We start from the raw sequence: 17005 nt of genomic DNA, 5'->3' as shown, positions 1-17005 counted from the left end.
TGGGGCACCTAGAGTACAATCTATGATATACTAATAAAAACTAATAGTGGGGGAGAGGAGATTATCTGCTGCTTTTCTTTCCTTCAGAGGCCAAAGCACTGCAGTTGAAACATGGGTAGAGGGGCTTTCACCAAGATCAAGGCATGACTGAGCATGATAGTGAGGAAATTAATTATTTTGCTAATAGTGTTGTGAAATATGCAGTATATTAGAAGCCCATGAACCACACTGCTTCTCACTTACACTCTAACTATACGGGATAATAGCAGAAAATAGCATAAACTCAAGAGGCTGAAAAGAAAGACTTGACTTATTTTCTGGGGTGTGGTCAGTCTTTGTGGTAAAAATGAACATGTAGAAGGGGAAAGGAATCATAACATAATGTACGTGTTTGAATAATAGAATACAAGGGATCGAGAAGAAAACTTCAGAGATACAGTTTAGGCCTGATATTACTGAGTTCAAGATGGCAGTGAGATCTCTATGCAGAAATATCAGAAAGTCAGTTGCAGATAATGGGACTTGAGGAAGGGGGAGAATTCTGGCTCAGAGATAATGAACAAAGCCCTTTAATAAACACTGAAAAGACTCATAAAAGGAGACTTACAGGAATGCTTAGCCTGCAAGATCTTCTTCAGAGCTTTTACTAGCACCCATAAAACTCTTCCTGTAACTCTAAAAGCAACTTAACCATGCACCTCGACTACTAGCAACAGGGAGCTGGACAAGGTCCAGTCCTATTAAAACAATAATTGGCTAAATTAAAAGAAACCCTCTCCTTTAAAATAAAATCCAATCATTTGTATAATTTTTAATAGACAATTCCATAGATAGTTGGCCCCAGCTAGGACCCAAAATCGTGGCATTGCACTTTACTATTGCTCTAATCCTTATTGCTGCCATATGACCTATGCACTTTACTTACTAGCCTATCCTTTACATTATTGTTGCACCAGTCTGCCCACCTATGATGATAAACTGAATTTATTATTGGTTGTTGGTTTTGATGCCTGTTTATATATTGTTATAATGTTGTTGCTTTATTTTGTTTTTTGTTTTTTGTTGTTTGCATTTTAATATGTTACATTTTAACTGTGTTGATCGGGTTTAGCCCCATGTAAGCCGTCCTGAGTCCCTTCTGGGAGATGGAAGCAGGGTACAAAAATAAAGTTGTTGTTGTCGTTGTCGTTGTTGTTATTATTCAAACAAGACTTATTATTATTCAAACAAGACTCACTTAGACATTGTTACCAGCTACAAATTTGGAAAAGAAGGGATTGCTTACTTAGGCGATCCCTCATAGCTCGAGTGTCCTCCAAGTGAAGTCTTAGTGATGGCTCTGTAGGCGACTGTGGAGCCCTATTCTTGCTCCACATATTCTCCCACAGTGTGGACATTGGTTTCCAAGTGGAAGGCAGTCCCAGTCGGGGTGGAAGTTTTGGTCTGTTGACACAGTTCATTCCTCATCTTTCTAATGGTGTGTTATACCACTACTCAAAATATAAAGTACTTTTTCTTGATTTTTAAAATATGATTATTCACTTCCCTATCAATGCACTGTGTGACATTTACAAATTAGGTCTTAAAACCCCTAGAGCAAGCATTTTTTTCAGGCCAAAATGTTAACAATGCAAAAGTTGCATTCATAAATATACTGTATCCTGCTTAAGAAACTCTGCTGCCAGGGAAAAAAATCTCTATCTTTTAGAAAAATGCACAAAGCATCTCCCCAAGAGAGTCAAAATTAACATCACATGCCCTACGATACGGTTTGCAGTTACAAAACAAGAGGAAGTCACATTACTTTAGTCAAATATATTATACCCAAAGTTTCTAAACAGAAAGACAAATCATCTCTGTGATCCAAATGCCTCACATGCTTAACCATTCAGTATGCCTTTTGATAAGATGAATATACCATATATTTAATGTAAAGGACTTTACATTGACTTTTCACTGTGAGCAGTTTCTAACAAAACAGAACTTTTATGGGATAGTAAGACCATCAATAGCTTTTTTCTGCTTATAAATTAATGAAATTAATGAAATAAATTCCAGAGCAATTGATGAACCAACCTGGACACAGCATATTATTTGAGAACACAGAAATGCTGGACCACTCTAACAACCACCACGTCAGACTAGAGAGAGAAGCCATTGAAATCCACAAGCATGTGGACAAGAGAAAGGAGGAAACCTTGAACATGAACAAAATCTGGCTACCAGTATTAAAAAAAACTCTAAAATCAGGACAGTAAATAAAGAGCAACATCCAAAAACAGGGGAATTCCAGACAAGAAACAATCAAGGCCAGCTAATCACCTCCCAACAAAGGATTTTCCCAGGCAGGAATCCACTGGAGGTATCCACTGGAGGTCCTGGAACCAAACAGCAGTGGTAACCAAGGGTCCACTGTATCACAGCATTTTAAGTGCAGGCAGTCCCCAAGTTATGAACAAGATAGGTTCAGTAGGTTTGTTTTTAAATTGAATTTGCTTGTAAGTCAGAACAAGTACATTTTTAAGTGTAACTTCAGCCACACACACACACACACCCATATATAAAATATGTTTAGATAGCATAGGGAAGGCATAACATCCCCATGGCGTTTGTTTTGCTGTCTGTGCCCCTGTTCAGAAGATTTAGCCTCCCTTTCTGTCCTTGTGATAACTGGATTTTGAAAAATTTGGATTGTTGTAGAAACAAGGATTGATGATAAAGCTTCAGTGGAGACATCTTTCCCCATGATAACTCTTTCAAGAGGGAATTTTATTTTCGAGGGGTACATTTCTCTCACTTCTTGTTGTCTGAACCCTGGTCTTAACAATGAGTCATTTGTAAGTCAGATGTTTGCAACTTGGGGACTTCCTGTAATATAAAATGATAACAAAAGTATTGAAAATAACAACACTCCCCACAAATAGTTGCATTCACATGACAGCTATACAAAAATCAGCCGTTGGGTGCGGCGGCGGGGATGTAAACAGCAGACAAGCTACTTTCAAAGCTTTTAAAACACACACATTTCCAATAAACAGTAAATTTAAATAGTGGTCAAGACAGACAGGCTTGCTTGGACTAGAAAAGCACTCTAGAACATGGAGGCCCACGATGGACAATGGCTTCTGTTATGCCAGCATATGGAACAGGAATGAAATGTATAGGAGGAAAATGCTATTAAAAAACCACAAGTGCTACATCTGGATTTGCTTTTTAAAGTCAAGCAACGGACAATGAAGATGAAACGCTACCAAAGTTACATTCTTTGTCTGGTCAACCACAAACATGTTTCTCATTGTGATATTTTGGATCACATGAATTTTTTCGATATTGTTCAAGGGCAATCCCATGATGAGAGTGGCTTTCACAGAAGCAAGTCATTCACTGGAATGAGTGTAACACCGATATTCCTATGTATTCCCTTGAAGTATTTTATATCACATTTACTCCTGGTTAAAATAATATTCATCATAATAATGGAGCCGCCGGTGGCGCAGTGGGTTAAACCCCTGTGCTGGCAGGACTGAAGACCGACAGGTCGCGGTTCGAATCCGGGGAGAGGCGGATGAGCTCCCTCTATTATTATTATTATTATTATTATTATTATTATTATTAACTTTATTTGTACCCCGCTAGCATCTCCCGCAGGACTCGATGCGGCTTACACAGGCCAGAGCCTCAAAACACAATACAATAAAACATAACACAATAATAAGCAAAGCAAATCAAAACAATCAAGCAAAATAACAATAACTACCTCTGGACACAATTAAAACTGGTTTGGCCGGTGCAGTGGGGTACAGAGGTTAAAAAGCTGAGATGGCTGGAGGAACATGGAATAAAAAGTGCGGTGTGCAGTAACATCGGTTATGCTAAGGTGCTTCTAGGACTTGGGAACCGCTCCAGCTCCTCATGCGGGGACATGAGAGAAGCCTCCCACAAGGATGATAAAAACATCAAAAACATCCAGGCATCCCCTGGGCAACGTCCTTGCAGACAGCCAATTCTCTCACACCAAGAGTCACTCCTGACACAACAAAAAAAATAATCATAATAATACGGAGCCCCTGTTGGCACAGCTGGTTGAATTGCTGAGGTGATGAACTTGCTTATCGAGAGGTCAGCGGTTCAAATCTGGGGAGTGGAGTGAACTTCCGCTGTTAGGTCCAGCTTCTGCCTACCTAGCTATTCAAAAACATGCAAATGTGAATAGATCAATTGGTACCACTCTGGTGGGAAGGTAACGGCACTCCATGCAGTCATGCTGGCTACATGACCTTGGAGGTGTCTACAGACAACACCAGCTCTTCAACTTAGAAATGGAGATGAGCATCACTCCCCAGAGTTGGACACGACTAGACTTAATGTCAGGGGAAAATCTTTATCTTTACCTTAATAATGCATTTGTATCATGACACTTTACAATTAAAAGATCAACAAATGCATTCCCTGCCTTCAGGCTTACAATCCAATTCAGGCAGGACACAAAAGGAAAAGGGGATGGCAGTGTGGAAAGGGGATGGAAGGAAAAGGGGATGTCAATTGGGATGGAAGGAAGGTTTTCATCTGTATATCTGTTTAATGACACAAAGGGTTTAATTGCTATATATTATTTTAATGCATGTATATTGCTTTATTTGCATTGAGCCATATTTATTGTTCACCACCTTGACCCCCTATGTTGTTCATACGTTCAGTCGTCTCCGACTCTTCGTGACCTCATGGACCAGCCTACGCCAGAGCTCCCTGTCGGCCGTTACCACCCCCAGCTCCCTCAAGGTCAGTCCAGTCACTTCAAGGATGCCATCCATCCATCTTGCCCTTGGTCGGCCCCTCTTCCTTTTGCCTTCCACTTTCCCCAGCATAATTGTCTTCTCTAGGCTTTCCTGTCTCCTCATGATGTGGCCAAAGTACTTCAACTTTGTCTCTAGTATCTTTCCCTCCAGTGAGCAGTCGGGCTTTATTTCCTGGAGGATGGACTGGTTGGATCTTCTCGCAGTCCAAGGCACTCTCAGCACTTTCCTCCAGCACCACAGCTCAAAAGCATCGATCTTCCTTCGCTCAGCCTTCCCTAAGGTCCAGCTCTCGCACCCGTAGGTTACTACAGGGAATACCATGGCTTTGACTAGGCGGATCTTGGTTGCCAGTCTGATGTCTCTACTCTTCACTATTTTATCGAGACTGGACATTGCTCTCCTCCCAAGAAGTAAGCGTCTTCTGATTTCCTGGCTACAGTCTGCATCGGCAGTAATCTTTGCGCCTAGAAATACAAAGTCTGTCACGGCCTCCACGGTTTCTCCCTCTATTTTCCAGTTGTCAATCATTCTTGTTGCCATAATCTTGGTTTTTTTGACGTTTAGCTGCAACCCGGCTTTTGCGCTTTCTTCTTTCACCTTGATTAGAAGGCTCCTCAGCTCCTCCTCGCTTTCGGCCATCAGAGTGGTGTCATCTGCATATCTGAGGTTGTTAATGTTTCTTCCAGCAATGTTCACCCCAGTGTTGACCCCCTATATTGAAATGTTGACCCCCTATATTGAAATAAAAATAGTAAACAATCAATCAATCCCCAGTGCCAATCCCGTACCTTACTGCTTCACCTGCTTTATGATGTTTATTTAGATCAAAAACCTCTAATTCAGGACGCATCCACACAGCCAAATAACCCAGATTATCAAGGCAGAAAATCTCACAATATCTACATTGAACTGGGTTATCTGAGTCCATGCTGCCATATATTCCAGTTCAAAGCAAATAATGTGGGATTTTATTCAGCTGTGTGGAAGGGGCTTCACTGTTCAAATATCACAAATGCAGTTCAATACACAGCCTACCCAAGTCGGTGCCTTCCAGGTGAATTGGACTACAACCTCCTATCATATCTATTGAATATACTGGCTGGGTGGGAGTGATGGGAATTGTAGTGTTATACATCTAGAGGGCACAGTAGGAAAAGCCTTACACACAGAGATACCCAGATTCATCCTCCAAATATTTATCTTCTTCTGGAGAGAAAAGTGGGGTATAAGTAAGCACAATAAACATAAACAACAACAACGACAACGACAAAACAACAACAACATAATAATAATAATAATAATAATAATAATAATAATAATAATAATAAATGTGATCCAATACACAGCTTTCTCAAAGTTGGTGCCTTTCAGGTGAGCTGGCCTACAACCCCTATCATTCCTATTGATCATACTAGCTGGGTGGGAGTGATAGGAACTGTAGACCAGCATATCTAGAGAGTGCAAAGCTTACACACTAACATACTCCAATTCACCCTCCAACTCCAAGGCTATTCAATCCTAATCAAGCTGACCAATTGCCACATTCACACTTGCCGCAAACAAAGAAGACTTCTTTTTCCCACCCTGGACATTCCACAGATAAATAAACCCCACTTGCCTAGCTTCCAACAGACCCCTCAACCTCTGAGGTTACCTGCCATAGATGTGGGTGAAACGTCAGGAGAGAATGCTTCTGGAACATGGCCATACAGCCTGGAAAACTCACAACAACCCAGTGATTTCGGCCATGAAAGCCTTCGACAACACACCCTCCAAATATTTCAACACAGAGACTTCCCAGATGAGTTGGACAATGACCCCCATCATCCCTATTTGCCATGAATGCCAGCTGGGTGGGAACAATGTGAATTGTGGTGCAGCACATCCAGAGGTGACAAAGCGTACCTACAAACAGACCTGGGAGTCCAGGTACCTAATAAACTCAATGGAGAGGTGTTTTCCGACTGCAGTGTGAGGCTTCCTATTCTGGTGGCTGGCTGATGTCATTTCCATGCCTCCCCTTCTTCCCTCCTTGCAGCTCCAGAACGCTTTGCCATTCTTCTCTCTGACCCGCAGTTCAAACACATGTCTTTCCAAGCTTTTCGGGGGCGGCATGTCCTGGCCATGCCAGCCTTGCCCTCTGTGGTCCGCTCAAGCCCCTCTTTTTCCCCAGATGCCCCCACCAGCCAAACAGAGCCAAACTTCTCTGATTCTCAGCCCCGGAAAGGGACCTGGGAGTCTTTAAAACTGTCAACAACAGCCATCTTTATTTACACACCATAAAGATTAAAAAAATCTGCTTGAGCCGGGAGATGAAATATGACAAATGTCAACTCAACCAGAGCCTCAAAAAACAAAACAAAACCCTTGCACCCCCTTCTTTTGACCCACTTCAATGTGCATTTGAAGAGAAAGAAAAACAGGAGCCACGTTTCTATTCAGAAAGGGGAAAGAAAGCTACACGTGATGCCTTTTGTTATTTTGGGTGTATCTACAACAGGCATGGGAAAACTTGAGCCCTCCAGGTCCTTTGGATTCCAACTCTCACAAATCCTAACAGCCAGTAGGCTGTTAGGAATTGTGGGAGTTGGAGTCCAAAACACCTGGAGGGCTGAAGTTTGCTCATACCTGATCTACACTGTAGTTTGACACCACATTCCCTGCCAGGGCTCAGAGCTATCCAGGGGATTTGTAGTTTGGTGAGGCAACTGAGCCCTTTGGCAGAGGGGGCTAAAGACGATGCAAAGCTACAACTTTCAGGATCCCATAGCACTGAGCCATGGCAGTTACAGTGGTGTCAAAGTGCATTAATTCTACAGTGTAAATGCGCCGATTCTGTATCATTAAACATCACAGTTATAATGGTGCCAAAGTGCATTCATTCTAGAGCATGCATAGGCCAACGGGTCCTCCAGGTATTTTGGACTCCAACTCCCACAATTCCTAGGGACTACTGGCTGTTAGGAATTGTGGGAGTTGGACTCCAAAACACCTGGAGGGCCGAAGTTTGCCCATGCCTGCTCTGTAGTGTAAACATGCAGATTATTTGTTTATTTACTGTATTTGTATACCACCTTTCTCAGCCCACAGGCAACTCAGGGTGGTTTACAGGGCAAAATTCAATGCCAACAATACCATAAATACAATTAAAAACATTAACATATAATAAAAACCATAACAACATCAATAAAAGTGTAAGTCATTAGTGTCTCCTTATTAAAAACACCGTCCAGTCCTATCGTCAAGTCATTCCATATTCCTATGTCAGTTACTCTGCGTTTGCAAACGCTTGCTCAAAAAGCCACTTCTTGACTTTTTTCCAAAATGTTAAAAGAGAGGGGGCTGATCTAATATCCCCAGGGAGGGCATTCCATAGCCGAGGGGCCACCGCTGAGAAGGCCCTGTCTCTTGTCCCCACCAGACGTACTTGTGCCTCCCCAGACAATCTTAAGGTACTAGATGGTTCATAAGGGGAGATGCATTTGGACAGGTATGTTGGGCCAGAACCAGATTCCACACGACTCAACCATGGCAGTTAAGAGTGCTGTCAAAGTGTGTTAATTCTACAGTGCAGATGCACTGATTCCATAGCATTGCACCTTGGCAGTTACAATGGTGTCAAACTGCATTCATAACAATGCAGGTTCCATAACACTGAGCCGTGCCAGTAAAAGTGGTGTCAAAGTGTGTTAATTCTTCAGTGCAGATGTATCAATTCCATAGCATTGCGCCTTGACAGTTATAATGGCGCCAAACCGCATTCATAACAATGCAGGTTCCATAGCACTGAACCATGGCAGTTAGAGTGGTGTCAAAGTGTGTTAATTCTACAGTGCAGATGTGCCTTGGCAGTTACAATGGTGCCAAACCACATTCATAACAATGCAGGTTCCACAGGACTCAACCATGGCAGTTAGAGTGGTGTCGAAGTGTGTTAATTCTACAGTGCAGATGCACCATAGCATTGAGCTTTGGCAGTTGTAATGGTGCCAAATTACATTCATGCAAAAATGCGGATTCCATAGCACTCAGCCATGGCAATTAGAGTGGTGCCAAAGTGGGTTAATTCTACAGTGCAGATGTACCTTGGCAGTTATAATAGTGCCAAACTGCATTCATAAAAATAGCAGGAATCCCTAGCAGTTAGAGTGGTCTCAAAGTGCGTTAATTCCACAGTGCAGATGCACCGATTCCATAGCAGCGCACCTTAGCAGTTAGAATGGTGCCAAGCTGCATTCATAACTATGCAGGTTCCCCAGCATGGCAGTTAGAGTAGGAGTGAAACCGGGTTAATTTCACAGTGCAGACGCTCCCAAAGAGAGCCAGGACTTTCCCCTCCCAAAAGGGAATGCTTGATTCTCCCACCCAGGGAGGAGCAAGCTGGTCATGGTGGAAGGGGACTCTGAGTATGCTCATTCGACCAAACAGATGGGGAGGAGAGACCGGGTAGTGGTGGAAGGGGACTCTGGGTATGCTCAGATGCCCCCTCCCCTCTGCATGATCTCATCGCCTCCAAGGCTTGGCGGGGAAAGAGGAATAATGATGATGATGATGATGCTGATGAAGAAGCGGAGGGCTGAGCGCCGTCCCGCCTCCCTCCGCCACGCCGCCTGCTGCCCAACGCGTGACCCCGGCGCCGTCCCGCTTTCCCGCGCCGCCTGAGGACGCCACAGCCTGGCTTCCCTTGAAGGCTGTCCGGCCAGAAGAGCCTTACCTTGAGGCTGCCCTTGTGCCCGGCGGCGTGGGCTCCCTCGGCGGCCTCCTCCTCGTCCTCCTCCTCGGCGTCCACCACCACCGCCGCCGCCGCCGCGTCCTCCTCCTCCTCTTCCTCCTCGAGGGCGGCCGCAGAGGCGCCTTCCCTCCGCGTCGGCCTCCAGCAGCAAGGCTCCGGCTTCGGGGACGACGACGAGGACGAGGAGGAGGAGGAGGAAGAGGAGGTGGAGATGGTCAAGCGCCGGCTCCCGAGGCTGGAGCGCTTGGCCAGGCGCCGCGCTTGCATGGCCGGGGCCCCGGGAGAGGCTGGGCTGGGCGGGGAAGGCTGGGCTGGGCTGGGCGGGCGGAGGACGGCCGGGCGGGGGCTCACAGCCGGGCCGAGGCCGGGCGCCCGGAGGATGCCCCAGCCATCGGGAGAGCCGCCTGCCTTCTCTCCTCTCCTGCCTGCCTTCCTTCCTTCCTTCCCAGCTGTTGGCGGGCGGACCCAGGCAGGCAGGGGCTCCGGCGAGCTGCTGCTGTTTCCTTTCCTCCTTGCGGCTCTCGCTCTCTCTCTCTCTCTCTCTGCCTCTCTCGCTCTCTCTTCTCCAGCTCAAAACCCGGACTGGAGCTCGCCCCGCTCCGCCTCCTCCTCCTCCTCTTCGCATTTACACTAGGGAACGAAGGCAGTTTTGACCCCAATCGGGACTGGCTTCACCAGGTCTGCCGCCTTCTCTGCCGGGTAATCAAGTCGGAACCTGGCGTGAAGCAGCCAAGCAAACTCTCACAACAGTAACAAGAATACATTGTATTTATGTCCTGCCTCTTCTGATGTCTGGAGGCGGGGTGCAATAAAGTCAAAAACATATGAACATCATCATGACAATTTCATCATGGACAATTTCAACAGAAAGGAAGAGACCATGAAAATGAACAAAATCTGGCTACCAGTATTAAAAAACTCTAAAATTACAACTGCAAAACAACAGAGAGGAAACAACCAGGCACAGATTAACACCTCCCAGCAAGAGATTTTCCCAGGCTCAGGCAAGCCTTCAAATGCTAATGAAGGTGATCAGCTGAAACATTCACACCTAACTGCAGCAGGGAAGAGCTCCTTGCCTCACCCCAGCCATTCCACAGATATATAATAAACCCTTTGTCCTAATTCCAACAGACCTCACTACCTCTGAGGATGCTTGCCATAGATGCAGGCGAAACGTCAGGAGAAATGCCTCTAGAACATGGCTCTATAGCCCGAAAAAACCCACAAGAACCTAGTGATTCCAGCCATGAAAGCCTTCAACAATACATCATCATGATAAATTATTTATTACCAACCTGTACTGATGGCTGGAGTCAGGGCACAACAAAGTCAAAAACATATGATGATAATAATCTATATAAATAAAAATGTAATGTTAGTTTGTGGGATTAACATAACTCAAAAACCACTGGACGAATTGACACCAAATTTGGACAGCATATACCTAATAACCCAATGTATGTCCTTCACTCAATTTTTTTTGATTTTGTCATTTGGGAGTTGTAGTTGCTGGGATTTATAGTTTACTTACAATCAGAGAGCATTCTGAACCCCACCAATGATGGAATTGGATCAAATGTAGCACACAGGACTCCCATGACCAATAGAAAACACTAGAAAGGTTTGGTGGGCATTGACCTTGAGTCTGGGAGTTGTAGTTCGCCTGCATCCAGAGAGCACTGTGAACTCAAACAGTGATGGATCTGGACCAAACTTGGCATGAACATTCCATATGCCCAAATAGGAACATAGATGGAGTTTGGGGGAAATAGACCGTGACATTTGGGAGTTGTAATTACTGGGATTTGTAGTTCACCTACAATGAAAGAGCATTCTGAACACCACCAACAAAAGAATTGGGGCAAACTTCCCACACAGAACCCCCATTTTCCAGATTACCAGACTGGGCCACAGCAATGCATGGCAGGGGGCAGCTAGTAATAATAATAATAATTATTATTATTTATTTATTGCCTGCCTCTCCTGATGGTTGGAGGCAAAGGACAACAATGTAAAAACCTATGATGAAAATAATAATAATAATAATAATAATAATAATAATAATAATAATAATAAATGTTATTTATTACCTGCCTGTCCTGATGGCTCAAGGCAAGGTACAACAAAGTCAAAAACAAATGAACATTATTATTATTATTTCTCCCTCACTCTCTCCCTTATTATTATTTGATTTCTTACCCACCATTCCTCATGGCTGAAGGCGGTCAGTTGTATATAAAGTATATGCAATAAGTCACATAGGTAAAAACACAAAGATGTAAAAAAAGAAAACTTGTCTCAAACAAGTACAAGTGGGACCCTTTCACACAGGCATATAATCCAGAATATCAAGGCAGCAAATCCCACAATATGAACTTTGAACTGGGTTATCTGAGCCCACACTGCCATATATTCCACTTCAAAGCAAAAAATGTGGAATTTTATTCAACTGTGTGGAAGAGGCCATTGGTTGGTGAGGCACCAACACTCTTTGGCAGAGAAGGATAAAGACCTTGCAAAATTATAATCTCCAGGATTCCATAGCAATGAGCCATGGCAGTTAAAGCAATGTCAAACTGGTGGCTTGGGGCACGTTTACCAGGGCTTCTTGGGGTGCTCAGGGTGCATAGGTCAACTGAAGCACTCATGGTAGGATACACTGATGCAAACACTGAAAATGTTCAAGATTTTCCTACACCTTGGCTCATTTCTCAGCCCAAATACAGTAAGAAGACTGAACAGAAAGCTAGCTTTGTAGGAAGTACATAAGATCCTCAAGTGTAAAGATACGCAGTTGACAGTCAAGATCATCTATGCCAGTGGTTCTCAACCTGTGGGTCCCCAGGTGTTAGGATTTCTGGGAGTTGAAGGCCAAAACATCTGGGGACCCACACGTTGAGAACCACTGATCTATGCTATAGTATGTGAATGCTGGAGAGTGGAGAAAGCTGGCAAAAAAAGCATCACATTAGGTGGTATATGGTGCTGAGGGAGAGTTCTATGGACACCAGGCACTTTCAAAAAGTCAAATCAATGGGTCCAAGGGCAAATCAAGCCAGAATTTTTCCAGAAGTCAAAATGACCAGATCTACACTGACAGTTTAATGCAGTTTCAAACTATTGTTGAAGAAACTGGATGATGATCTGTGCAGATGGTCATCCAGTTTAAGGCCTGGGTGATGATTACACAAACCACAGAGCACTGACACACTTTTATGGGTCTCTGCTGCCACAGTTTGAAGCGAGCTTTAAACTGCTTTAAATGGTCAATATAGGTGGTGGTCTGCAGCTACTGGACTTTGCTCATATCATTTGGTGACATGACTCATTCAAAAAAGGTGACACTGCTAAGTGGATTTGCTCAAGTAAGGATGCCCGAGCATGGAGTCTCCAAGACCTACCCAGGCCTGTTAACAACAGGACCCTCATGCATGGGCTCCCCATAAGTTGAAGTTTGACTTAACGCCACATACTCTTAACATACTGGTAATCTTCTGCAGCAAGAAACAAGCAAGATTCCTCTGAAAAAATGAACTACCTGAAATATAATCCAAAATTTCAAGTATATATGTGCAATGCAAGTGATTGGTAGTGAGGTCATTGAAAAATTAAATACAGTACATCCTCCATATCTTCAGGACTAGTATTTAAGGTTTAACCTATCCGCATATAACTAAGGAGCTCCCGTGGTGCAGCAGGTTAAACCACTGAGCTGCTAAACTTGTTGACTGAAAGGTCAGTGGTTGAATCTGGGGAGCGGGGTGAGCTCCCATTGTTAGGCCCAGCTTCTGCCAACCTAGCAGTTTGAAAACATGCAAATGTGAGTACATCAATGGGTACTGCTTCGACGGAAAGGTAAGTGCGCCATGCAGTCATGCCAGCCACATGACCTTGGAGGCATCTCTGGACAATGCCGGCTCTTCGTCTTATAAATGGAGATTAGCATCACCCCCCAGAGTCGGACACAACTAGACTTAATGTCAAGGGGAAACCTTTACATATATCTTCTCTAGGTATTTTCTAGGTCTTCCAGGGAATTCTATAGAATGCTTCTGCTGGAGGTTACCATAGAATTGCTCTCAAGAACCACTCAATAGATTTTATAGATCCTTCAACATGACTTATGGTGACTTCTGTCAGAAGTAATCTATTTCCATAGGGTTTGTTGTTATCCGCCATTTCCTATTTCTACAGTAAGTTCAGAAATGTATCTCCATGAATATGGGGGTCATATGGTATTACAGTATGGCTGTGAAATTCCGTGGCTTTTCTAATAAGCCAGGGCTGATTGGAAGAACAACATTTTAGGCTTTTTTTTAAAATCCCAAAGGGAAATATGCATGGCACTGAAAAATCAGTCAGCTCAACAATGGGTTTGAGAAACAGCTTTCAGCAGAGATCAGAATAAGTCCCCTGGTTTACCTCTTTTTGCCAGGAAGACTGGATAAGAGGAGGTAGAAGGGGAATCAAGAAAAATGGCAAAATACAAAAAGGGAAGATAAGAAGCACAAAGATGTGCATCAAATAGACTCATTTTCTGGCAGGGTTGACCACTGAGGGCCCTGCCACACAGCCCAACATCCCAGAATATCAAGGCAAAAATCCCACATTATCTGAGCGTGGACTCAGATAACCCAGTTCAAAGTAGATATTGTTGGATTTTCTGCCTTGATATTCTGAGATAAAAGGCTGTGTGGAAGGGCCTTTAGTGTGGAATGAAATTACAAATAAGTTTGGAATACCAAGCTTTTCCTTCACAGTTTGATCCAGAAAATAATAATACAACCCAAGATTAAATATTTGTTCAGGAGTAACATTGAATGTCACAGCTAAGGCAATGTGTTTAAGGATTCACCAAGATCCTTAAACATACTGGCTTCACTGGAGGCTGAAGGAAAAACTGCTGGTTCAGAGATACGGCCTGCTTAAAAGGAGCAATGCTGGCAGTGATTATTGAAGGCACGCTGTTCTTTCTTTTTCAAAGCTTGCTCCCATGTGCTTGCACTCCAGCTCTATAGTACCAAAACAAAAGCTTGAGAAACAACCATACAGATGTCGCTATTGTTGTCAGTCCATCATCCTTCAGCCCCTTGGGAACTCAGCAGTGAATGCAAACAGCGAGGAAACTTGTTTTGCAAAGCCTTGGGACCCCACTCCATTTGGGAATCAGTGACCTGCAAATCGAAATGAGTTTAGCATTGTAAGCATGATTGTTCCTTTTTTTTTCCTTCACTGATCACAGAGGCTCTTTCACCTGTCTGATCTGGCAGCTTATCTATCAGACCATGCCTTCAAGGCCAAGCAAGTATTTTTGTTTCCTAACGTTCTCACTTTGGCAATTGCTCTTATATGCAAAAATGAGCAATATTCTTATTACAACTGGCAGCCTCGGGAAATTATTGACAACATTTCAAATGTTTGAATTCAAATGACTAATCATGTATAAAATTACTGGGAGCCTTTAAGCAAATATTTTGGCCTATATTTAAAAACAGGGATTCTTTAGATGTTTCACAATCCTTCACATGATACAAGTGTGTTAAAATCTGAAGTGCAGGTTCTGAAGTGCCATGACAATCCCCATAGTCATATATCATTTTTCTGGCTATAATATAATATATTGTATATACATATAATATTTATAATATTATAATGTAATGCGATATAATAATAAGATATTATAATTATATATTGATATTACATGTAATATTACTAACAATATCACAATGTAATGGTATAGTACAATATAGTAATATTTAATACTGATATTGTACTGTGCTAATAATATAATATATTGTATGTATATATATCTTGTAAGCCACTCTGAGTCCCCTTTGGGGTGAGAAGGGCGGCATATAAATGTCATAAATAAATAAATGCAACTCAAGCAGTTATGATGATCCATACCAGTAGGTTTAACTCCACCAAGAAAAATGTCTCTATAAAGCTTAATTAGTTTTAATTGGTTATTTTTAGACCAAGCTACCCTAAAATAGTTTACATTTCACTGGGGATGGTTCACAACAATATATTACTGAGGGGAAAAAATTACCCAGTTTACCTGTTCGAACGTATCTCCTGTTACGAACCATCATGAAGTCTAAGATCATTTGGAGAGGCCCTGCAGTTGATCCCACCACCATTGCAAACGCGATTGATGGGAACGAGGGACAGGGCCTTCTCAGCAGTGGTCCCCGGTCTGTGGAATTCCCTCCCCAGGGACATCAGACTGGCCACCTCCTTCCTGTCTTTTAGAAGGAAACTCAAGACTTGGCTATGGGACCAAAATTCGACCATTGAATAGCAGCAATGTGCGAAGAAGATTTAAGCAACTCGTGATAATGAATTGACCTGGACCTGGATTTGGAATTTAATTGGCATGTTTTAATCAATTTTAACTGACTGTTTATAATTAATTGTCTTTTAATTAACTATTTTAATTAATTGTTCAATGCTTTTAATGGTATTGTTGAATGTTTATAATTGTGAGAGCACTGGATGGTGCTTGCTGTGAGGCCGCCCTGAGTGGGTTACAAATGCAGGAATATATATATATATATATATATATATATATATATATATATATATGCCCATATGCTTGTTGCAGCAGAACTCAAGCAAAATGGAAACACCTATGTCCCTCCAAGCCCAAGATCCACTACACCATTGTGTGGCATGCACACTATACGGCAAATTAACAATGCATGCAGCTTTCCAGTGGTCCGGTCTAAAACAGTAAGCTGGAGAATGTGCTGCTTATTTTAATACAGAAGCAGATTCCATACTAGAACCACCATGCTCTGAAGATTTTTTCTAACATAGAATCATAGAATCATAGAGTTAGAAGAAAGAAAATAATATTTAAAGCACCCTCGATAGATGGCCATCCAGCCTCTGCATAAAAGCCTCCAAAGGAAAAGCCTCCACCACACTTCGGGGCAGAGTTCCACCCAAGTACCTTACAACTCCCATCCTTCCCAAGATGCTGGCTATCTGTACAATTTATTTATTGTTTGTTTGTATATTAAAATGATTATATCCTGCTCTATATGTTGCAAGATCTCAGGCCCTATTTCATGCCTTCTGTGATATATAGTTCCCACTGCCATGACACAGGATGCAACCCTTCATCAGAATCAGTCTTCAAGCAGATGTGACTATATACTAGATCTAATATGACTATTCCAGGCTGTTTAGAGTTTTAAATATCCTTACCTTCACCTTGACAGAAACATATTGGCAATCTTATTACACCATTGTATATAATGGGGCTTGACAGTGAATACCCAAAGGCCACTGTATTTGACAGGGATTGCCACTGATATGCCAGAAAATTCAATTCTAATTGGCTCTCCTACTACATTTTTCATAAATATCTTAATGCTCTGCCTTGGGTTAAAAAATTGGAATCTTCTCAAAACATGGAAGTAACACATTATAACTATCAATGAGCAATCCCAGATTGGTCTAAAAG

General features: G+C 42.8%; 1 protein-coding gene across 1 annotated transcript in view; it reads right to left on the bottom strand.

Moving 5' to 3' along the window:
* ZNF704 (zinc finger protein 704) overlaps positions 1–10065 on the bottom strand; it is an 81106-nt gene extending 71041 nt beyond the window's left edge. Inside the window, exon 1 of the mRNA XM_060775530.2 lies at positions 9511–10065. Within this exon, the coding sequence (XP_060631513.2) occupies positions 9511–9795 (285 nt within the window). The 5' untranslated portion in view covers positions 9796–10065. The remainder of the gene's footprint in view (positions 1–9510) is intronic.
* Positions 10066–17005: the final 6940 nt, after the last annotated feature.

Source organism: Anolis sagrei, chromosome 4 (assembly GCF_037176765.1).
Source record: "Anolis sagrei isolate rAnoSag1 chromosome 4, rAnoSag1.mat, whole genome shotgun sequence".
Taxonomy (NCBI): Eukaryota; Metazoa; Chordata; class Lepidosauria; order Squamata; family Dactyloidae; genus Anolis; species Anolis sagrei.
The sequence above is the reverse complement of the archived record's forward strand: the minus strand, read 5'-3'. Positions and strand labels throughout refer to the sequence as shown.